At 39.8% G+C, this 24,489-nt stretch overlaps 4 protein-coding genes and 1 long non-coding RNA gene across 7 annotated transcripts in view; 4 read left to right on the forward strand and 1 right to left on the reverse strand.

Annotated features, from left to right (window-relative positions):
• The window catches only part of LOC143367054 (dnaJ homolog subfamily C member 5), a 357,446-nt gene that overhangs the window by 259,550 nt on the left and 73,407 nt on the right, over positions 1-24,489 (reverse strand). The gene's annotated exons all lie outside the window — the stretch shown is intronic.
• LOC143367113 (uncharacterized) overlaps positions 1-24,489 on the forward strand; it is a 142,401-nt gene that overhangs the window by 65,806 nt on the left and 52,106 nt on the right. The gene's annotated exons all lie outside the window — the stretch shown is intronic.
• LOC143367152 (uncharacterized) lies at positions 979-2,378 on the forward strand. Its single transcript, XM_076808735.1, has 2 exons — positions 979-1,669; positions 1,735-2,378. Exons 1-2 carry the CDS (start codon positions 979-981, stop codon positions 2,373-2,375), a joined length of 1,332 nt encoding a protein of 443 aa, XP_076664850.1. The 3' UTR covers positions 2,376-2,378.
• LOC143367035 (uncharacterized) lies at positions 15,746-23,656 on the forward strand. 2 transcript variants are annotated; one of them, XM_076808646.1, is made up of 2 exons: positions 15,746-16,812; positions 20,547-23,656. In XM_076808646.1, the coding sequence occupies exon 2, from the start codon at positions 20,819-20,821 to the stop codon at positions 21,731-21,733; it is 915 nt and encodes a 304-aa protein (XP_076664761.1). In that variant the 5' UTR covers positions 15,746-16,812; positions 20,547-20,818; the 3' UTR covers positions 21,734-23,656. The 2 variants fall into 2 exon arrangements, with proteins under 2 accessions (XP_076664761.1, XP_076664762.1); XM_076808647.1 differs by lacking the exon at positions 15,746-16,812 and having other exon boundaries at positions 20,286-21,567; positions 21,647-23,656.
• Positions 17,982-19,344, forward strand: LOC143367295 (uncharacterized). Its single transcript, XM_076808933.1, is given in 3 exon segments — positions 17,982-18,651; positions 18,654-18,704; positions 18,707-19,344. Coding segments are annotated over 3 exon segments (1,332 nt in total). The 5' UTR covers positions 17,982-18,008.

Raw genomic sequence — 24,489 nt, forward strand, 5'->3', positions numbered from 1 at the left:
AAAAACCCTTATATACCAAGTTTGAACAAATTCTAAAGCATCTAGAATTTTGGCCAGCTTTTGAGGCCAAATACCCCACTGTGCGATGTGTGCAATTGTGTGGTTGCCTGTTCGTGTATAAATATATATGCATTTTTAGTAGTTAGTGGAATTAAAATGAATTCCTTAAGTGTAAATATTTATTAGCAAAGTATTGTTATTTATAAGTATCGGTTTGTGGAAAACCACAACACTATAATTATGTACGTTTTTAATTAACCTCGTATAGATAATAACACATCTTTCCATTCAGTGGTTTGTGAGAATGTAATTGACAATTATCCCTCTCAATGTATGTATCTTACTACGTTCTTGAAAGTCCCGTTACTTTTATCGATATATGTGTACATAATTTTGAAATGAACAAAATGAAGAAATTAAACGAACTGATTTAAATAAAAATTTAAACAAAATGAGATATAGAGTACAGTGTAAAAAATAACAGTTTTATTAACACTTTCAAGTAAAAAAATTAACTGTAATTAAAAGACTTGTAGCGTGCGTAGCATCGAATTTTCGAGCGGAGTAGAAGGCGACCAGGTAAGGTCATAAAGTTCAAGTGAAGGTTTTGTGACTGTTGGATTTGCCTGGCGACGAAACCTCCCTTGTTCTCAGGGCCTGGGGTTTTCCCAAAGTTGTGCACGCGGTACGCGTTGCCTGCGATTCTGGAAGGAACGTGACCGTTGGGGCATTCGGTTAGAAGGACTCGTGTAGAGCGGTTGTTTTGTTCGTCCGCTCGATATTTTCTTTAAAGTAGTTTTTTGGTGTTAAAATAAACCATATTTCTTTGTTGAGTTTAGTAAGTAGTGTACCTTATTACCACCCTCACGTCTTCCACCTCAAATTGGTGACCCCGACGTGATTTAGTCGGAAAGAGGTGAACGCTGAGGGTTTAACCGAATCGTTTTTTTTTCTCCCGCGTTTCGTGTGTGTGTGACGATGCCGCTTGATAACGAGGGAAGTAACGCGCCGAACACTTCAGCCGGGGCGAACAGTGATAGTGGAAGTGTGAGTTTGCTTACGCATCACACGTTAAGAATTCCACAGTTCAGGCCACACAAGATTGTGTTGTGGTTCAGGTTGTTGGAAGCACAGTTTGCGTCCGCGCGCATCTCGAGTGATGAGACAAAATTTAATATCACTATTGCGAATCTCGGGGGAAAGTATATAGAGCAGGTTGAAGATGTAGTAATTAATCCGCCTGCTACGGAACAATACGAACATTTGAAACGCGAAGTTATAAAACGGCTCACTGAGTCCGACGGTACGCGTGTGAGGAAATTATTAGAAAGTGAAGAAATCGGCGATCGGACACCTTCCCAGTTTTTCCGGGATTTGAAGAAGCTGGCCACCCCATCGGTTCCGGACGAGTTTATATTAACTTTGTGGAAGAACCGCCTGCCGCCCAATACGCAGCGTGTTTTGGCGGCAACCACCGACTCGAACAGTAACGTTCTAACAGAGATGGCGGATCGGATCCATGAAATTCGATCGGAGCAAGGACGACTCGCTGCCGTGCACAAGGAGCCGGCGAACAGCGAGCTGGCGGAAATACGCGAGCAGCTGAAGAAGCTGCAGGACCAAATCGCGGCCACGACCGTGAAGCGTCAGCAACCTTTCACTCGATCGGGTCAACGCAGCCGATCCCGCAGCAGGGAGAAGGGAGGACTGTGATGGTATCACTCTAATTATAAGACTCGGGCAACAAAGTGTGTAGCCCCGTGTACCTGGATTCCGGGAAACGAGAAGAGCCGTCCGTGAACGTGGCGCACGATGACGGTTCCGGGTCTCGCCGCATCTTAGTGACTGATAAAAAGTCAAAGATTGCCTACCTGGTGGATACGGGGGCAGATTTATGTGTATTTCCCCGTCACCGAGTACGCGGACCAGTGGAAAAATCCAAGTACGAACTTTTCGCGGCCAACGGTACGAGTATTCCGACGTATGGCACTCTCGGGTTAAATTTGAATCTCTCTCTGCGTCGAGATTTCCCGTGGCGTTTTGTTGTGGCTGATGTGGGCGTACCCATCATAGGCATGGATTTTCTTAGCCATTATGGCCTTTTGGTAGACCCGCGAAACGGGCGTTTGATCGATTCGGAGACGAATTTGTCGACTAGTGGGAGCGCGGTCAACACCGATATTCCCAGTGTTAAAACAATCATTGCTGACTCGATGTATCACCAGCTTCTCGCCAAATATCCTGAGTTGACTCGGCCACCGGGTTTCGGAAAAGGGACAGTCAAACACCGCGTCAGACATCATATCAAGACGACGCCAGGACCGCCGGTGCACAGCAAGCCACGCCGCCTGCCCCCGACCGTTACCGGCAGGTAAAAGCGGAATTTGATTTGATGATCAAATTGGGGATAATCAGGCCGTCGAAAAGTCCATGGTCGTCACCGCTACACGTAGTCCCGAAAGAAGATGGTACTTTGCGACCCTGTGGGGATTATCGGGGACTCAACGCTCGCACCATTCCGGACAGGTATACTCCGCCTCATGTAGAGGATTTTTCGCAGCGGCTACACGAAAAAAAGATATTCTCTAAAATAGATTTAGTAAGAGCGTATCATCAGATTCCCGTTGCGCCTGAGGATATTGAGAAAACCGCTATTACTACTCCGTTCGGATTATTCGAAGCAGTTAACACCATGTTCGGACTACGTAATGCTGCTCAAACGTGCCAGAGATTTGTTGACGAAATTACACGCGGTTTAGATTTTGTTCGCGCGTATATTGACGATTTTTTAATAGCCTCTGTTGACGAGGAGCAGCATCTCGAACATCTGGACATTTTGTTTAAGCGGTTGAGCGAGTATGGCGTAGTTATTAAACCGACGAAATGTACTTTCGGGGTTAAAGAAATAATATTTCTCGGGTATACAGTTAACGCGGATGGAATTAAACCATTGGCTAAGCGCGTCGAAGCAATTGTTAATTTTCCAAAGCCTGCGACCATTAAGCAGCTTCGAGGGTTTCTTGGTATGGTAAATTTCTATCGACGTTTCATAGCAGGAGCCGCGAAAATTTTACAGCCGTTAAATGATTTGCTTAAAGGTTCAAAAAAGGGCAACGCGCCTATTTCCTGGACGGAAGGGGCAGAGGACGCTTTTAACAATTCCAAGCAGGCGCTCATAAATGCTACGATGTTAGCCCATCCTGTATCGGGTGCGCCGATTAGTATTGTAGTTGATGCATCGGATTTTTCTATGGGCGCAGCTTTGCAGCAACGCGTAGGTAATGACTGGTAACCGTTAGGGTTTTTCACAAAGTCTTTATCTTCGTCGCAGCAAAAATATAGTGCGTATGATCGTGAGCTTCTTGCAATGTATAACGCGGTCAGACGTTTTCGACATGCTGTGGAAGGTATAAATTTTATCATTTTTACCGATCATAAACCATTGGTTTATGCGTTTAATTAGAATTTAGATAAATGTTCACCACGTCAATTTCGTCATTTAGACTACATTGGTCAATTTACAACGGATATACGATTCCTTAAAGGCTTGGACAATAGTGTAGCAGACGCGTTGTCTCGTGTTGAGGCGATTGAAAAGCCGTTCGACCACCAAGCCCTTGAAGCCGCACAGAAGGAGGATCACGAGTTGCGTGAAATTCTCGACTCTGATGCGAGCGTTTTAAAGTTAAAAAAGGTTCGTTTTCCTGAACACGGTATCGAAATTTATTGTGATACGGCGAACGACGTGGTACGACCGTATGTCCCGAAATCTTTGCGGCGTAGAATTTTCAATGCATTGCATGGACTTTCACATCCCAGTATACGAGCTACGCAGAAGTTGGTTACAGGACGTTTTATCTGGCCAGCAATTAATAAAGATTGTCGGGATTGGACGCGACAATGTATTTCATGTCAACGGTGCAAAGTCACGAGACATGTATCCGCGCCTGTTGGGAAATTTGAGGATTTAGCTGGTCGATTTGAACATATTCATATTGACATAATTTATATGCAACCCGCGCAGGGGTACAGGTATTGTCTTACCTGTATCGACCGTTTTTCGCGCTGGCCGGAAGTTATACCCATCGCCGATATGGAAGCCTCGACTGTCGCTTCAGCTTTTCTTTCCACATGGATCGCTCGTTTTGATGTACCGTTGCGGATAACATCCGATCAAGGGCGCCAATTCGAGCCGAAATTATTTGAAGAATTATGCAGATTGCTCGGTGCTAAGCACATTCGGACATCTGCCTATCATCCACAGGCTAACGGGATGGTGGAAAGGCTGCATCGGCAGTTGAAGGCAGCAATTAAATGTCATAACACTAGCAATTGGGTCGAAGTTTTACCTATTGTCTTATTGGGTATCCGAATGGCAATCAAGGAGAATTTGAAGGCAACTGCGACCGAATTAGTTTATGGTACCGGGGTTCGCTTACCCGCGGAATTTTTCCAATCTAGCGAGCGGGAGGCAAATTCGGAGTTTGTCGAGCGTTTAAAAAAACGGGTAAACGACGTAAAACCACGGCAAGTTAACCGGCATGGCATGAAAAAGACCTTTGTTTTTAAGGAACTTTCTACGTCATCGTACGTTTTCTTGCGCCATGATGCGGTTAGAAGTCCGTCTCAACCACCTTATGATGGACCATATAAAGTGTTAGAGCGTGGTGATAAAAATTGTACAATTTTGATTAATGATTCTAGGGTAAAGGTTTCAATTGATAGATTAAAACCCGCTTTTGTTGTTTCGGACGATATTGAGCGGTATGCTGAAGAGACTGAAGAAGTCGATCGCGAAGTAATCGTCGAAACAGAGACTAGGATTGCGCGACGCGACATTGTAATTCAAGAGCGGCCCGAAGAAGTAAGGCAGGAGCGCCGCGAAAATGTTACGCCAAGGCCACGTACCGATGATGAAAACCGAGGAAATCGTAGTCGTATTACTACGCGCTCGGGTAGGTTGGTCCGTTTTCCAGACCGGTTTCAAGCCGGATTTAATTGATTTTTTTTTTTATATAGTTAGTATAAGTTAGATTTACAACTTGGGTTTATTGTTAGTCTTAGGAGTTAGTTTTAAGCGAATTAGTTGTAGATAGGTATATGCGTAGTTGTATAAGATTTTTCTGGGAATGTTCACCCTTGTGGGTGTTAGATTGGTGGTATATACAGGGTGTCCCACTAAGGAGTGGACAGCGCGATATCTCTTAAAGTATTGTCGATAAAAATATAAAAAAAAAATAGGGAATTGCATGGTTCGAGGGGGCCCATTTATTAGCGCGAACGAATTTTGTTTTCGATTATTATTTTAAAAGATACGATGGTCAAGTTCGGTTTTTCAAATGGAACTATTTGGTTTGAAGACCTGAGTTGATAGTGCGTTCCAAGACAAATTCAATAAGCTTTAATGTATACACTTTATTTCCACTGGTTTTTAAGATATTGCGCTTGCAAAATTACTGATTTTCACTGGAAGAAAACCCTCTGGAATAGGAAGGACCGGGGTCGGTCTTACTGGCGCTACGGGTGGCATTGCCTGTTGAAACTGATACCTACCTGCCAAAGGTCTACGACAGGGTTCGCAGGCCCAAAAGCTGGACAATTCTTTTCCGTCAGAAATGCTACTTAGGTAGGTACATCTGCGGTATCGAGAAGCTATAGGAGGAGTGAAAGTTGCTAGACTAAATTTCAACCATAGGGAGCAGATTGTATCAGAACCAATCCAACTTGCATCCCTCCCAAAAGAACCGGCCATCCGAGCGAAGAAGCAAGTGCGAAATAAAAGTAACGATGCGCTTCTCGATACCGCAGATGTACCTACCTAAGTAGCATTTCTGACGGAAAAGAATTGTCCAGCCTTTGGGCCTGCCATTTCTGGCGTAGACCTTCGGCAGGTAAGTATCCATTTCAACAGGCAGTGCCACCCGTGGCGCCAGTAAGACCGCCCCCGGTTTTTGCCATTTCAGAGGGGTTTCTTGCAGTGAAAATCAGTAAATTTGCAAGCGCAATATCTTAAAAACCAGTGGAAATAAAGTGTATACATTAAAGCTTATTGAATTTGTCTTGGAACGCACTATCAACTCAGGTCTTCAAAAAAAATAGTTCCATTTGAAAAACCGAACTTGACCATCGTATCTTTTAAAATAATAATCGAAAACAAAATTCGTTCGCGCTAATAAATGGGCCCCCTCGAACCATGCAATTCCCTATTTTTTTTATATTTTTATCGACAATACTTTAAGAGATATCGCGCTGTCCACTCCTTAGTGGGACACCCTGTATATATATATATATATATATATATATATATATATATATTGTTTGTTTGTCCCGTATACGTTCCTAAACCATTCATCCGATTGCGATGAAACTTTGATGAGTTGTGCGCACGCCCGCGAAAGATTCTGAATTAGTACAACCGTTTTCCAATAGTGGCACGCGACTCTATTCAAATACAAACAGCAACATTTCAGTTCTTGTGTGACATAACAAGTGGTGTTGATTGTGAAATTCCAATTGTCGGTCCACATTAGATAATAGATATCACACGTATTTTCTTTGCTTTTTCCAAGTGATTAGGCGGATGTGCAGAGAAAAATGGACGAATGTCTGAAAGGTATTGATAGTGCGATATCATATCTCGACAACATATATGTTACAGGCAAAACGGATGAAGAGCATTTAAATAATCTGCATAAAGTTTGTAGTAGACTGCAAGCATGTGGGTTGAGACTAAATAAAGGAAAATGTCACTTTATGAAAAAGAGGCGGGAGAGTTGTACTGTATGTGTGCGTGCCGTATGTGTGATTAACGCGAGCAGCTGCGCACGCGGGTCCGCGCACGTATAGGAACGCAGTGAGTCTGTCGCGCCAGAGTAAGGCTGAGACCGCGTGACCGTATGTAAAACTCCTGTGCTACGCATGTAAAATTCCTGTGTAATTCAGTACTCCCAACTGCACCAAATATTATATTGTTACTTGCACAACCACGATGAGTTATTTAACCTGATACCATGTATTCATCACACCACCCAAACGAAAAGCGATTGGTCGATCTACACCTCAAACACGAAAGAAAAAGGCATCGCGAGGTTCAGAAACAGACGAGCAACAGAAAGCAAGAAAGGAAATTCTTCGAGTACGCACTGCTCAAGCCCGTTCGTCTGAAACAGACAAGCAACTAGAAACAAGATTGGAAACCGCTCGAGTACGCACTACTCGATTCAGACGAACACTGCACGCTGATTTAAATCTTGGTACATTCCATTACGATGTTAATTATGATTAATGTCTTGATCCAAGTGTGGTTATTGAAAAAATGGAAAAATTATGCGTGTATTGCAGTGTCCTCAAATTTAAGAATGAAACACCTGGTATGTGCTGCGCGGGTGGAAAAGTGAAATTGCCAGAATTACATTCACCACCCGAACTATTATCAACGTTGGTATCAGGTGACACAAGCCAATCGAACATTTCTTGGCAAACATACGCAAGTACAATTCATATTTCCAAATGACATCAAATGCAACAATTATCGTGCACGAGAATTACATGCCAACATTCAAAGTACAAGGGCATATTTATCATTGTGCAGGATCACTACTACCACTGCCGGACGCAGATCACAAATTTCGTCAAATTTATTTCATGGAAAACACTGATGAACAAATCGATCAATATTGTCTATTCAATACGAACGAGAAATTGTCGCTGCATTAATTCGATTGTTCAGAATTGCTCTTGAACAAATGCCAGCTGATAACTACAAAGTTGCAGTTAGAGCAGACAAAATACCTGTCGGCCAACACGAAATGCAGTACAATGCACCAACAATTGATGAATTGGCGATCGTTATAGTTGGCAAAGAATTTAACTCGTGTGATATAATTCTTCATCGCAGAAATGGTGATGTTCAGGGAGTCTCAGAAACTCATCGCTCATTCGATCCCATTTTATTTTGGCAAGCAGAAGATGGGTATCATTTCAACATCAAATTGAGAAATCCACAAACAGATTTGGAAACAAATAAGGAAGTCAGTGCTATGAATTACTATTTATATCGATTGATGATTCGTGAAAACACTGAAAATCATATCTTGAAATGTCGACAATTGTTCTATCAATACATTGTCAATATGTATGCGAAAATCGAAAGCGAACGACTCCTCTACATTCGATTAAATCAAACCAAGTTGCGTTCGGCAGAGTACATTCCTTTACGTGATGCAGTTGTTAATGAAGACAATGTGAATTCCAATGAATTGGGAAAAATGGTCATACATGGCCACATTTTTACAGGGAGTCCACGGCACATGCATGAATGCGCACAAGATGCAATGACATATGTTCGCGCATATGACCGCCCAGATTTCTTTACTACATTCACATGCAATCCTGCATGGGATGAAATAAAAGAACTTTGGTTAACTGGACAATCATCATCGGATCGTCATGATATTTCGGCGCGTGTGTTCAAACAAAAATTGAAATCATTAACGGATTTCATTGTCAAGCATCATGTCTTTGGAAAGACACGCTGTTGGATGTATTCCATTGAATGGCAAAAAAGAGGATTGCCACATGCACATGTTTTGATTTGGTTGATCGAAAAAGTCACACCAGATCAAATTGATCAAGTCATCTCAGCAGAAATACCAGATGTCGACATTGATCCAGACTTATTTGAAGTCGTCACCAATAACATGATTCATGGTCGATGTGGCTTACTCAACAAAAATTCACCAGGCATGTCTGATGGAAAATGCACGAAACGATACTAAAGAAACATACTTGCCGAGACTATCACTGGCAATGACGGATATCCACTCTATCGTCGACGATCAACTGAAGATGGCGGCAAATCCATTACTTTAAAAGTACGAAACAATAATGTTGAAGTCGATAATCGTTGGGTTGTACCGTATTCACCGTTACTCTCGAAAACGTACAAAGCGCACATCAATCTCGAGTATTGCAATTCGGTGAAATCGATCAAGTACATTTGCAAATATGTCAACAAAGGAAGCGATATGGCAGTTTTTGGAGTGGGAAACGCAACTGCATCTATCGATGAAATCGCCCAATATCAACTAGGACGCTCCATTAGCCTCTTAGACACGACGCGCCACTATAGTGGCTTTCGCGGATGTCATCTTTCTGAACGACACGCCACTATAGTGGCTCACTCTAGTAGCTCAATCTAGTAGCTCACTCGCTCACCGTTTCAATGAATTGATTGTTTTCATATGTTTTGTTTCACACTTCTTTGCCTTCACATCGATTTACAACATTGTCAACAATGCATATACAGACAGAATATACAGTCTTTGTTTTTGATACGAAAGTGTCATGTATTCATTGCTTTTCGTTGCTTTTCATTTAAATAAATATACCATTTGCTCTTAATATACCAGATGTTCTTTTTAATCCTTATATATAAAATAATATCCTTATAATTTGTTAGAATCTTTAACCTCAAAATGTCGTTGAAAAATAGAAAACAAAGGGCATTTTGTTACAATTCCGGAACAGACTCGGTAATCGAAAATGATATAAACAAAAACATGCGTGGTAGGAAGAATATAAAAAATTGAGAATACTCAGTTCTTCCGAATCAGAAGATGCTGATGTGCACGAAGAGGAGACCTTCGGAAAAGTAATCTGGTCACTTGCAAATTTGGAGCCGCAAGTGCATAAATTTGATTCCCGCAATTCTGGCATGACAAATCGGCTTAATCGATCTGCAACTCCGATCGATTACTTCCAACTATTTTTCTCGGAAGAATTACTTTAATTTATTGTGGAAAGAACAAATGAATATCGGATATTCAAAATGGACACTTCTAGACACTCTTTCATAAAAGTCCACGAAGGAGAAGCAACATTGAATGATATATACAATTTCTTTGTAATTCGTTTACTAATGTCACGAGTAAAGAAATTACATTTTTCAGAATATTGGACCGAAGATAAATTTTTGCGAACTGATGTTTTCGGCAAAATTATGAGTAGAGACAGATACGCGTTTCTGTTACGTAATCTTTATTTTAGTAAAGTTCACTTAGCAAGTTCCAATAGATTGACAAAAATTAGACAATTTTGTAATAAGCTTTGTAGTTCTTTTGAAAATTGTTTTACTTCATACCGCAATTTATGCGTAGATGAAAGTTTATTACTATATAAGGGGCTACTGTCATTCAAACAGTATATCCCGTCCAAACGAAATAGATTTGGTATCAAGTCTTTTGTATAGTGCGACTGTAAAACGGGGTTCGTACTAAATTTTGTTGTATATGCCGGCAGCGATTCTGATATAACAAAAAAGGACAAGAAATATCTAGGAAAATCGGGTGAAGTTGTACTCACACTATTGAAATATTATTTAGGAAAGGGGCATACGTTATTTGACAACTGGTATACCAGCCCAACCCTATTCAGTTATTTATATGATAATAAAACTAACGCGTGCGGCACCGTAAGACCGCGAAGAAGAGACATGCCTGTCATGAAGGAAAAACTAGAAAATGGTGAAATATCCGATCATCGTCCAACATGCTCGCTATCAAATGGCAAGACAAACGGGAGGTATATATGTTGTCAACTTGCCACTCCGCAGATTACATAACTACTAAAAAAATAAACTGTCGGACCGGAGAGATTACACAAAAACCATCTTGTATTGTTGATTACACTACCAATATGGGTGCAGTCGACAATAGGGATATAGTAATATCAAGTGTGCAGTCAATCCAGAAATGTATCAAATGGTATAAGAAATTTTTTTTCCATCTGTTTGATGTGGCAATTTGGAATGCCTATTGTTTATATAAGTTTAAAAGAAAAGAGAAAGTAACAATGCGTGCATTTCACCTTAAACTATTCAAAGAAATTTTTAAAAAATACGGGGATATGAATAATAATGTTAGCTGCAATAAATATATCGTTGATCACCCATTTAGACTATCCGAAAAACATTTTCCATCGTATTGTAAGTCCAAAACATCTAAAACAGCGTTACGAAATTGTATCGTATGTTCTAAGAACGATATAAGACGAAGATCGTGATATGAGTGTGCAGATTGTGACATGGGTCATACCCTGTTTTAAAATATATCATACCCAATTGTATTATTAATTATTAAGTAAATTGTTAAAGTTAAAGTGTGTGTATCATATCTTTAAGAAAAATTATAATTTAATCATCAAAAACTTCATTCCAATGTACTCGCGTAGAGAATAGCATTGTTCGTCACACATTGTAGTGCTGTATCGTTTACACGTAATTCGCGTTGAACTCTGCCGTATGGCACAGAGAAACAGCCCCGCGCAAACTCAGCCGTGCCTAAGAGGGTAATAGCAATGAAGCAGTATGCTGCATTTTATCATTTCTAATCCATGAACAACATCCAACAGTTGTTCATTTGGCAGTGCACCTTGGAAATGGACAGCGCGTGTATTTCACAACAGAAAATTCACGTTCAAGAGCATTGTCATCACCGCCAACAAAGTTAACTGCACTTTTCTCATTGTGCGGGGATAATATGTTTGCAAAGACGCTACTTTACTCTGAAGTGCCAACATACTACACATGGAATTCATCAGCAAAAAAGGTTAAACGTCGCAAACAAGATAAAGCAGTTGAAGGACATCCCAATTTATATTCGACTGACACGTTAGCCCGTCTGCATACTGTTCACCCAAACAATGCAGAATGCTTCTACTTGCGCTTACTGTTAATCAACGTACGTGGACCGACATCCTTTCAAGAATTGCGAACAGTAAACGGTCAAGTATATGCCAATTATCGTGAAGCTTGCCAAGAATTAAATCTTCTTGAAAACGATAAACATTGGGACACTTCACTCGCTGATGCATCGAATACTGCTCAACCACAGCAAATATCCACGTTATTTGCAATTATATTGACAACGTGCTTCCCATCCAATCCAAAAGATCTTTGGGAAAAATACAAAGAATACATGAGTGAAGAGATCCTACATCGTTTGTGTGAAACGAATCAAAATCCGGACATTCAATTCACACCAAACGTGTATAATGAGGCATTGGTTTTGATTGAGGATATATGTTTAGCAAACGCTAACAAAGCACTGGTACAATTGGGAATGGCTGCTCCGAATCGATCTGCAAACGACCTCTTCGATCGTGATTTGCAACGAGAAACACACTTTGATATCGACGAATTGGGTACATTTGTTCAAACGAATCTTCCGAAATTGGTTTCAGAACAACGCATAGCGTATGACAAAATTATGCATGCAATTACAAGCCAAAGCGGCGGATTATATTTCCTAGATGCACCCGGAGGCACAGGCAAAACTTTTCTCATTTCACTTATTTTGACAACCATACAATCACGAAAAAATATTGCACTGGCAATCACATCATCTGGAATTACGGCAACTCTTTTAGATGGTGGCCGAACAGCGCATTCAGCACTGAAATTGTCGTTAAATATGCAAATCATTGAGACACCAACATGCAATATCAACAAAAATTCTGAAATGGGTAAAGTACTCCAATCATGTCAACTCATTATATGGAATGAATGTACTATGGCGCATAAAAAGCATTGGAAGCGCTGCATCCTACACGAAAAGATTTGAGAGGAAATAAACAGCTCTTCGGTGGTGCACTCATTTTATTGTCGGGTGATTTTCGACAAACTCTACCAGTTATACCACGTTCAACACCCGCTGATGAACTTAATGCATGTCTCAAATCATCAGTTTTATGGCGACACGTACAGAAATTGACTTTGAAGACCAATATATATGCGTGTACAACTACAACATGATGCATCCGCTGAACGTTTCGCAAAACAATTGTTGGATATTGGGAATGGAAAAATGGCAATCGATGAATCCACACAATGTATCACATTGCCAACAAACTTCTGTAAAATCACAGTGTTCCGTCCGAAACCGAGATGGTGATTGGTGATTGATTCCGGAACGTAAAGAACGATCTTGCCCCGTCACCTCCGGCGTAACCGTAATCCCTCGGACCGGTCACGCTTTTTGGAGTACTATGCGAGGCAGGTGGATTGGCATTAAAAATCGAGGAGGAAAAGAAGATGTGCGTGTTTCCGTCTTGGGACCGTCAGCCAGAATCATCAGTAGGGCTATAGCTGACGGCCCCTGCCCTAGACACACGGGGACTAAGAGGAAATAACTTGGAACTTGTATATATACGAACGAGAGTGGACGATAGGACTTGCGAGAAGAGTAGACCTCTAGCGGCGTCGGCGGAGACTAACGGGCATGACCCATGTGGTGGGGCCGGGACGTCACACACAGCAAACACAGACGAATTGATTCACAAAGTTTTCCCAAATATCGCACAGAATTACAAAAATCATCAGTGGCTCAGTGCACGTGCTATATTAGCAGCCAAAAACAACGATGTCAATGCCATCAATTTCAGCATTCAGAACGAAATACCAGGTGAAGCGACAACGTATAAGTCCATCGATACTGTAATAAATCAAGACGAAGTTATCAATTATCCAACTGAATTCTTGAATTCACTTGATTTGCCAGGCATGCCGCCGCACGTTTTAACATTGAAAATTGGCGTGCCTGTCATTCTTCTCCGAAACATCAATCCACCAAGACATTGCAACGGTACCAGGCTTTCAGTGAAAAAAAGGATGAACAATATCATCGAAGCTACAATTTTAAATGGTAAATTTAAAGGAGAAGATGTACTGTTGCCACGCATCCCAATGATTCCGACAGATATGCCATTCGAATTCAAACGTTTGCAGTTTCCGGTGCGACACGCATTTGCAATGACCATCAACAAAGCACAGGGACAATCGCTACAAGTGTGTGGACTAAATTTGAAAAATCCATGCTTCTCACATGAACAGCTGCATGTGGCCTGCTCTTGCGTCGGAAAACCTTCTGATTTATTCGTGCACGTACCAGACGGAAAAACAAAAAATATTATGTATCCAAAAGCACTTCAGTAAACAGAAATTAAACACAAACACTTTCTTTATTTGAGTGGCATTGCAACGCCTGCCGGGAACACATACTAAATATATTATCACATTAAATTGAAGACCACGCGAACGTACATACATATTACAAACCCAGGCAACGCTGGGTACTTTAAGCTAGTTTCTAAGAAAAATGAAACCAAACACAACGTAATTCGGACAAATTTGAATTCCGCTGATAATATATAATGGTTTTATATTGTAGTATCAACATTTTTTATACTAGTCAATAACAGATTTTCTTGAAAAAGAAGATAAAATATTTATTAGGTGGTGATTCGTGTTTAAACTTCACTTTTTCTATGATGTTTTCTTTACTTGTTTAGCGTAAACAAATTAAATATCAATGAACCTGCAGTTGTATATACTCATAAATAATTTTGCTTTATCCTTTGTTAATTTTCCACGAATAATTATGTGAGTGGTCTCTGCCAACGACGAAAACCATTATTCCCGGCACCTCGGGGGAGGTGGTCAGATGTCGTGACTTCAGTTTTCAACCCGATTATAAATAAATAAGTTTATAAGTAAATATTTTCTTGAAGCAAATATCGACCAGTTTTTCTGAATCGGCATAAAATTTTGAACATATAGGTTCGTTCTGATAAAATAGGTAATGTCTATATTAGGTTTAATAGCCATTTTATATTAGGTCGACAGCGCACAGTGGGGCTGGAGAGGAAAAAAGTCTTAAAATGAAAGTTGTATTTTTATGTATCCATCACTATATCCTGAAAGCCAATAGACCAACGTATTTAACGTATATGACAGATATGTCATATTCATGTTAATTGCAAAGAAAAATTGATCTGAAGTTAACCTTTCGTATTCTAACGGGAAACGTGTCAATATTCGTACGAGATTGTCGATTTTTTTCTGAATTCCTCTAGATATTTTTATTTTTTTACCGCATGTATTTCGAATGTGTATAGTCTCAGCTTATTTGTGACATAAATATTTTTCGAAAATTCTTCACTGTAATCCCACTATACGACTTCAAATGAAGCTACCTAGTATTTCAAGTTTTCATTAACTCTTTTAGGTTTATAAACAAAGCTCCGCCTTCCTCCGGGCTCTAGATAGTACTAATTGAAAGCAGATACCATCTACTAACAGCCATAATAAAATTGGCTGCAACTATTTGCAACTTTGGCTGTTATTAATACATAATCACCCGAGTGCGCTGTGCACTCTTAGTTTCTTCGTGAAAAATCATATAAATTACACCTTAATTTGATTTGTTGCTAAATGAGAACCCTTTCTGATATGATGGTTTCTCGTAGAAATTAGCTACCGTATTGAATCCTTTTCACATCTGTTGAATAAACATCTTCTTAAGGGCCTTAACGTGGATTAGGATTTATGATATGGACGTGACTTTTATGAATTTTAAAGGAGCTGTAAACCATGTGTCCGACAACGTGTTACAGCAATTTCATTAATTTATGAGTTGTAAAAACTCCTAATTCTAACGGTATTCTTGACGACTCGGTGCTTCTCGCTGTTCCTCGATAATAATTGCCGTATCATAAACTCGTAAAACGGTCGCGGTACCCTTGCGTAACGTTCCATCGGCGCGTGTGCCCTTTGCGTACCGTCCCATCGGCGCGAGTGCCCTTTGCGTACCGTTCCATCGGCGCGAGTGCCCTTTGCGTACCGTTCCATCGGCGCGAGTGCCCTTTGCGTACCGTTCCTTCGGCGCGAGTGCCCGCGAAACGCCCAAAAAATGTGCATTGGTGAGTTTACACCCCCGCCTTGCACTTCTACCCTTAAAAAATATTTTGGTGGGAGAAATCCCAGCTGACTTGCAATTTCTTATAGCGACACCTAAAACATAGTTTTCTTAGACATTCGAACGAAAACAGCTCCCGGAATTCTTTAACTGCACGCAATCACCATGAGCGATTTTACAATTAAGTATTCAACTTTGTGTGATGTTTTTTTCGACCGTAGCAAGTCATTGGAGCGGGTTTTACGTGAAACATACCCCACTTTGGAGGACAATCAAGTGTGTAAAATAATATCCGATATAAATAAGAGATTTTGCCCCATTTCAATGTGAAATTTAAATCGGTGTATCGTATTAGAAGAAAATTTAATACAAAATATAGTGTCTGGTTGACAAATGTATTCACAGTGAATTTTACCAGTGACAATTTGGAAACTCCAGGGCCATCAAATCGTACAGGAAGATCCAGGGAAAGCTTCAGTGACTGCAGTAACCGAGAGAAGAGGTTAAAAATACGTGAAGTCCAAGATTCGTACCCTCAAAATGTGATTGATGCTGCTGCATCAAATGCGCCGAAAGTTCAACGAGCCTTCAATACCGATTCTGCCTTAGCACTAATCACGCAAGCAGGACTATCTAAGTACCAGTACGAAATTCTAAGGAAAGCAACTAAGGATATTGGTCATAATATATTCCCCACTTATAAAGAAGTAGCGGAGTTAAAAAAAAAATGTTATCCTGATGACATTATTGTCACGGAAACAATGGTAAAGGTCGGTCTGCAGGAGTTACTCGACCATACCGCGAAAAGAATTCTTGAAACAAAAACAGAAAATGAAATCAAAAACATAAAACAGGACAATTTCATATTATATACAAAGTGGGGCTGTGAGGTAGCAACTACCGGGGGATAACGATCCTAAACACAGCGTACAAAATATATGCTATGGTCTTGGAAAAAAGACTAAAAGAGGAATTGGAAAAGAACCACATACTACCAGAAACACAAGCAGGATTCAGGAGCGGTAGGTCAACAATAGATAACATTTTTATTCTGAACTATGTAGCTAACAGAGAAATACAGAAAAAAGGGGGAAAGCTGTATACCTTTTTTGCAGACTTAAGGGGGGAGCCTGGTGTAGCGGATCGAAGAAGTCGATTTTTTTTTGCATAAATCAATAGTTGAACATCACGACAATATGTTCCCAAAGCCGCAAAACGAAATTCGAAAAATTAAAGCGGATATAGCCGGTTTTGCTACGGAGCAGCAAGTGACGCAGTTTTACTAGAAAGCGTGAGGTGTTCTCCGCTTCACGATTCCTTCGTGACATACGGTCTGTACAATAGCTTCAACGTTTTGGCGAATATGTGCCTGTGTATAGTACATTGTTTATTGTTCATTGTTTTTGCTTGTATGCGCGTTGTATGTCACTAAAGAGTCAGGGCCGTGGGGAAAACCCGATGCGTCAGCGGGCCCAGCGACTCGCTCAGGGACTTTTCGGGGGAGGGAAATCGTTTTATTGAGTGGAATTACTCTGTTTGATGGGTAAAATGATACCTGTTCGGCGGATAGTCTTCTTTGGAAAAATAAGTTTTGCTAGATGACGAACAGAGCGGGCAGAGTCGTTACGACCAGCACAGAGAACCAATCGAACCTTTCAGAGTTTTCGCACTAGGTGTATTGTGTTGTAGTTAATCGTATTTAGATGTATCGTAATAGGTTTAGTTCTAATGAATTCCGTATTATTTATCATCTTATTATAAATATATTTATATAATAATTCTACAAGTATTTGTGAATAAACGGTTCTCTCGGGAAATACGTTGTGCTGTCCGTGAGTGTTAGTTCGAATTTCACCTCGTGCAGAAATATAATACTGAAATGGGTAATAAAACCAGAGGGATAATTATCGTCCGAATAGGCCGCGTCGAAGGAAATTTTTGGGAAATAAATTTTGTGATAAAAATCGCCAGCTAACAACGAGCACTTGCGCGAGAAAATTATAATCCGCGCGTGCCAGTACAGTGATAGTGAATTCGAGTCATTGTTATAGTATCATCGAATTCGTAAGTGTATTTAGTGCCATTGCGAACATTGTAGTTTGTAAAGAGTGCGAACAAAAAATAACATTTGACGAATCTGGACATCGAGGCCTCGGCTTTAAGATAACAGCCAAGTGTACATGTGGCACGACAAAAATAAGTTCTGGTCCATTTATCCAAAATGGCTATGAAATTAATCGGAGACTAGTCTTCGTTATGAGAATGCTGGGCATCGCAAGAGAAGGGATTAATGTTTTTTGTGGCCTTATGGATCTTGGACAAGGTCTAAGCAAAAGCTGTTACGACGATATTGTGAAACTTCTTCATGAGACGGCAAAAACTGCATTTGATATTCTATGCAAAAAGGCGGTTGAAGAAGAAAAAAAGAAGAATGAGGAAAATGGAAGACCTGCATCAAGTTTTAAAGTTTCCGGTGATGGATCTTGGAAAAAGCGCGGCTTTTCTTCTCTGTTTGGTGTAATTACACTAATTGGATACTACAGTGGTAAGGTGATAGATATTGTGGTTAAAGGGAGTTATTGTCAAGCATGTACATATTGGGAAAAGAAAAAAGATAATGACTATTATAAGCTGTGGTTGGAAGATCATGCTGACGAATGTTCCATAAACCATCACAGCTTCGCAGGAAAAATGGAGGTTATCTCCATGGTTGAAATGTTTTCAAGATCGGAGGAAAAGTTCGGAGTGAAATACTTGAATTATATTGGTGACGGAGACGCGAAGACATTCAAGGCGATTGTGGACATGCAACCTTATGGCGATGATTTCGATGTAAAAAAAAGTGAATGTGTCGGCCACGTCGAGAAAAGAATGGGAAGTCGTTTGCGAAGCGTAAACAAATTGCTAAACTCGGAGGTAGAGGAAAATTGACAGAAATCTTTACTAAAAAATTGACAAATATTACGGTCTAACTATAAGAAGGAACCACGAATCCGTTGAAGAAATGCAGAAGGCTGTAATGGTTACTTTCTATCATATGATTTCCACCGATGAAAACCCGCAACACCAAAACTGTCCCGCAGGAACTAACTCATGGTGCAAATGGCGCGTTGCAGAAGCTGCAGGTACCATAGGAAGTTATGAGCACCTACCTGCACTTCATCCGGACGTACAGGAGCACATTCTGCCAATTTATGAAGATTTGTCACGAGTAGATTTATTAGAAAGATGCTTAGGTGGCCACACACAGAACGCGAACGAGAGTTTTAACGCCACAATATGGCGATTGGCCCCTAAACATTTAAACTGCGGCTTCAAAATCGTGGAAATCGCTTCTTTCCTGGCTGCTGGCACATTTAATGAAGGCTATAGTTTTGTGCTGCAATTAATGCAAGCACTGGACCTCATTATCGGCCGAGAGTGCAAAATGTTCGCCCATGAACACGACGCGCAGCGCCTGAAGAGACAAGAACGGGGCAGCCTCAGCAGCATCAGGGAGGAACAAACTACTCGTGGGGAACAAAATGCAGCCCTGTTCGAAGAGTTTGAGGAAGAGGAAGGTCTAATGTATGGACCTGGCATAGCGGATTAGCAGAAAACAGCTGTAGGTTTCCGGAAAGTGTTATTTATCTGCACCGAAATCTTTAAACGCGTTTTTCTCGAAACGAAAGTTGTACACTTTGCGGGCAATGTAACTCCAAAAATATTCAACCAATCGACTTGGCCTTGTGCACGGATATTTGTGAACATTTTCTTCACAGAGCTAAGTTATTGGTATAATGATATTGTTTAAATAAATAACTTATTTTACACATTTAGGGGGGGGGGTCTAATGTAGGGGGTCGAAGAAATCGATTTTTTTTTTGCATAAATCCATAGTTAAACATCACGATAATATGCTCCCAAATCAGCAAAACGAAATTCGAAAAATTAAAGCGGATATAGCCGATTTTGCTACGGAGCGCCAGACTACCACAAAACTTTAAATGCGTTTTTCTCGAAACGACAGTTTTACACTTTGCGGGCAATGTCACTCAAAAAATATTCAACCAATCGACTTGGCCTTGTGCACAGATATTTGTGAACATTTTCTTCATAGTACTAAGTTATTAGTATAATGATATTGTTTAAATAAATAACTTTTTTTTAGACATTTAAGGCAAAATTTCGTTGGAAACAGTGAACTTTTTATTCAAGAGGCCGCCATTTGTTCATTTTGCATCTTTTAAGTTTCAAAGTTCTTCATTCTGTGCGTACACTCATAAACTAAAAGAAAATTGTTCGATTTTTGGTTTCAGATGAAACCAAAAGACGCTACGTTGCCTGCAGTGCAATAATTGCGTCGCCAACGGACTAGGCATAACTTTGTTATTTGCCGCTGTATTTTAATAATTTTTTTTTTGTTATATACCTTAACCTGTTAATACAATATCCTGAAAGTTTCAGAAAGATCTATCAAATACTTCCTTTAAAAAAAATTCCCGAAAAATGCCTCGATTTTCATTTAGTTACACCAGGCTCCCCCCTTAAGCGCTGCATTTGACAAAGTGGATAGAGTAAAACTTCAAAACATCATGAAGAAAAAGGAGATAAGTAAATGCTTGAGGATGAGAATCGGAGAAATGTACAAAGAAACAAGAAATACTATAAAAGCAAACGGAAAAATGTCATCCAAATTCTGGACAACAAAAGGGGTAAGACAGGGATGCCCACTGAGTCCAACGTTATTTACACTATATGTAGCGGATTTGGAGGAAACCATGAGGAAAAACCAAGTGGGAGGAGTTAGAGTAGGAAAAGAAAAAATCTGGACTCTAGCATATGCGGACGATATAGCGTTACTAGCAAATGAACCAAAGGATCTTAAGGACATGATAAGTAGATTCGGAAAATATCTTGAAAGGAAAGGGTTGCAACTGAATGCAGAGAAGTCAAAGGTGCTTATTTTCCATAAAGGAAGAGGAAAGAAGTAGAGAGAAGAATGGGACTGGCAGGGGCACAATCTAGAAGAAGTAAAGGAGTTCAAATACTTAGGGTATAATTTTCAGAAAAATGGGGGCAGAAAGATGCATATAAGGGAAGTCATAAAGAAAGCAAGAATAGCAATGGCGCATATATGGGGAATAGGGCAAAGAATGTTCAAGAACAATTTTGAGAGAAGAATGAGAATATTTAGAAGCATAGTGAAAAGTATCTTGCTGTACGCGTCAGAAATTTGGGGATGGATGGAAGCAGAAAAGATAGAGAAAATACAGGAGAAATACATAAGGTGGACTTTAGGTTTGGACTTCAATACACCAGCGTATCTAATTTTGGAGGAAACAAAAACGGACAAAGTAAGGATAGAAGCGGGGAAAAGAGCAATAAAATATGAGGAGAAGGCAAAACGGATGAATAAGAATAAAATAGTACAAGAGTGTTGGAGGGAAATAGACGAGAAGCAAGCAGAGAAAAAGTCGAAATGGGAGGAAATGAGAAACGCATACTACAGACAGGAAATGATGGTTATGCAAGAAATGGAAATAGAAAGAAGGAGAGGAAGAGAGTTTGCGGAGGAACTAGCGCAAAGAGACAGGGCAGAGCAGGTGCAATGGCAATACGACAAAATACTAGGAGGCAGATACAACGCACATTACACAGAAATTAGAGATAACCAAAGAGCAAATTACCTAGACGGAAACTACAGAGGAAGAGACCAAAGCATGATCGCAAGGTTCAGATATGGGAACGAGGAACGGGGAAGCAAGTACTGGAAGGAAGAAAAAGAGACAGTATGCAGACTATGTAATGGGGCTAGAGAGACGTTGGGTCACATGTTACGAGACTGTAAGGAGTTGAAAAGAGAAAATGCAACGATCAGAGGAATATTAAAGGGAGATGCAGAAGGAACGGAGTGGATGCGTATGGTTCTGGAAAAAAGGAGAAGAAAAGAAGACCAAGATGAAGGAAGAAGTCAAAACGAAAGCACAACATGCAGTTAACAGTCCCAGAAACACTTACACACTTAACACATGTAACCCCATTTTGAGGCCGAAAGGCAAAAAATAAACCTATTTACTACTACTATAAAGTGGGGCTGTGATGGAGCATCAGGCCAAAGTCAATATGCACAAAAAATTTCGAAGAATTTAAATAACTCAGACTCAAATTTATTTATGACATCAATTGTTCCACTACAAATGGCAATAACAGGAAACGATACGGAACATGTTTGGAAAAATACACGGCCTTCTTCAACAAGATATTGTAGAGCGTTAAAATTTGAATTCACAAAGGAGACTCCGGATATAATAAGAGCGGAAAAAATAGCGTAGACGAAGAAATAAAAAATCTACACGAAAGCAAAATAAGTTTTCGTGGACGAGTTTTTAAAATTAAACACATCCTGTATTTCACCATGATAGATGGGAAAGTTGTTCAGGCTGTAACAAATACATCATCGGCGAGTAATTGAGCTATATGTGCAGTAAAACCTTCACAGATGAACAAAATGCCAACGATATTAAAAAGGAGTAAAACATTAAACGAGGAAGCTGTAAAATTAGGCATGTCAACATTACATGCTCTAATAAAATTTATGGAATACGTATTACACTTAAGCTACAATTTAGATTCAAAGCATGGAGGACCACAGAAACAACAAAACCTATTAGAGAACAGACAAAAAAAAGGGTCCAAAACGAATTCAGAACGAGAATTGGAATTCTCGTTGATATGGTGAAACAAGGTACGGGGACAACGAATGATGGAAACACATCTAGAAGGTTTTTTGGAAATTCTACAATAACTGCCGAAATCACGAAAATCGATGAAAGATTAATAAAACGACTTGCCGTTATTTTAGAAATAATTTGTAGCGGTTTTGCGATCGATACTATAAAATTTGCAACATATGCTCAAAACACAGCAGATTTGGCTATTTCATTGTACCCCTGGTACTACATGCCGGCCACTGTACACAAAATTCTGATACATGGCAAAGATATTATAGAGTGTGCTGCTTTTCCTATCGGTTCACTTTCAGAAGAGGCCCAGGAAGGCAGGAATAAAGATTATAAACAGTACAGGATTCACCACAGCAGGAAGTGCTCCCGATTGGCATCAAATGAAGACATTTTTCATCTCATACAAATATCGTCAGATCCATGTATCAGCCACTTAAGACCACAACCGAAACATAAATCGCTTCCACTTAGCGCGGAAGCAAAATTATTATTACAATAATGTCATTTTTACGCTGTTTGTAAATATTAAAATGTTACGTGTATTTTCTACATAAGAAAGTATAATATTGGTTCATTGTAAATAGTAATGTGTGTGTAATATGAGTGAATACGAGTGATACTTATGAGTCTGCACATTACCGTGAATGAATCTTTTGTGTAAATAGTTGTAAATGTTATAAGATATCAATTATTTTATAAAGTGTACATGCGCATGTTCATTTCTAAAAGTCTTGTTCTATTAATAACAAAAAAGATAAAATATTAGTTATAGCTTCAGCAATTTTTCCATTTATTATAGTGCAATACAGAATATTATTAACATGACTTTATTATGTAATTTTCGTCGTTTAATGTTATATATTATAATTCAATTGTGTTATTTTCTTTCTCTATTATGTTTCATACTGTTCGAAGCTAATTAATACATTGATTATGTAATATTACATATTTATTAGTACATACTTATCATATATAGTTTTTGTATACCGAATGTTTACGGGGTTTATTACTATTTCATTTGTTAAAGATGCTTCAATTTTATTTATGTTGCGGTCCATATAACCGTTGGCTATTAACAAGTAATATAAAAAATAGTACTCAAAAATATTGAGAAACACCGAAGTTATGACATTTTTTCCGCGAATCCTATGTTACGTGTCCCACAGTGCAGCGTCTCCCGGATTTATCCTATCAGCGGAACTCAAATTGGTCCGAATTGCGGCGTGTTTGGTTTCATTTTTATTAGAAATATCTCATCCATAAGTTGGAAGTATTCTCATTTTGTAAAAACAAAAAATATAAAAATTTGATTCGTGCATGTCACGCATACTATTTCTGTGGAGTACCCGCCGGTGGATGGTCGTAGAGGATCGCCTGTTTACGAGAAGTCCCACAATGGAAAGGGATAGCAAGGCCCAAGTTTCATGGGTTTGAAAAGGAACAAGAACGAGAAAACAGCCGATGTTCGTCACAAATGTTCGAGCCTGGTGGATCACCGGATTTTGTTCGCGAACACCCTCCCTCCACGTCTACCATGACCATCCGGAAGATTTATCGTCTATTAGTAGGGTCATTTGTTAGCGAACACTGTTATTTGGCGTCCACACCGAGGCGAACAGCGTGCTAGCTAACATGTTCGCGAGAAAATGTTTTTGTTCGTGTTTGCCTTGGTGGAGACCCGGGCCGCCCTGCGACTATGAACGAGCAACTCGGCATGCATCGAAGGAAATTGCGTAGAATGGCGAATGAAAAAGACATAACAGATGAAATCGAACATTTTGTCACGGTTTGTTTGTCATTTAAAGTGAATAATGAATAAAGGATAAACGGATGAAATTCATGTGTAACGTAAAAAGCCGAATACAAAGGTCTTTTTTAGAAGAATCGAAAATAATAATTATTTGAAGTGGGAGGATAAGGAATACGCAAATTTCCTTGTGTGAATAACGTAGCCACGAAAAGGTAATGTAACAGGAAATGAACGAAAAGTGGTCGTAGTTGGTTATTATGAT

The sequence above is a fragment of the Andrena cerasifolii genome, chromosome 3, assembly GCF_050908995.1.
Source record: "Andrena cerasifolii isolate SP2316 chromosome 3, iyAndCera1_principal, whole genome shotgun sequence".
Classification (NCBI taxonomy): Eukaryota; Metazoa; Arthropoda; class Insecta; order Hymenoptera; family Andrenidae; genus Andrena; species Andrena cerasifolii.

What these genes read in the sequence shown, in the direction of transcription:
- LOC143367152 (XM_076808735.1), top strand. Translation starts at nt 979, where the DNA reads ATGCCGCTTGATAACGAGGGAAGTAACGCGCCGAACACTTCAGCCGGG. An exon ending in GCAACCTTTCACTCGATCGG is followed by an intron (nt 1,670 to 1,734) that starts GTCAACGCAGCC and finishes TCTAATTATAAG; the next exon opens with ACTCGGGCAACAAAGTGTGT.
- LOC143367035 (XM_076808646.1), top strand. Translation starts at nt 20,819, where the DNA reads ATGCATATAAGGGAAGTCATAAAGAAAGCAAGAATAGCAATGGCGCAT.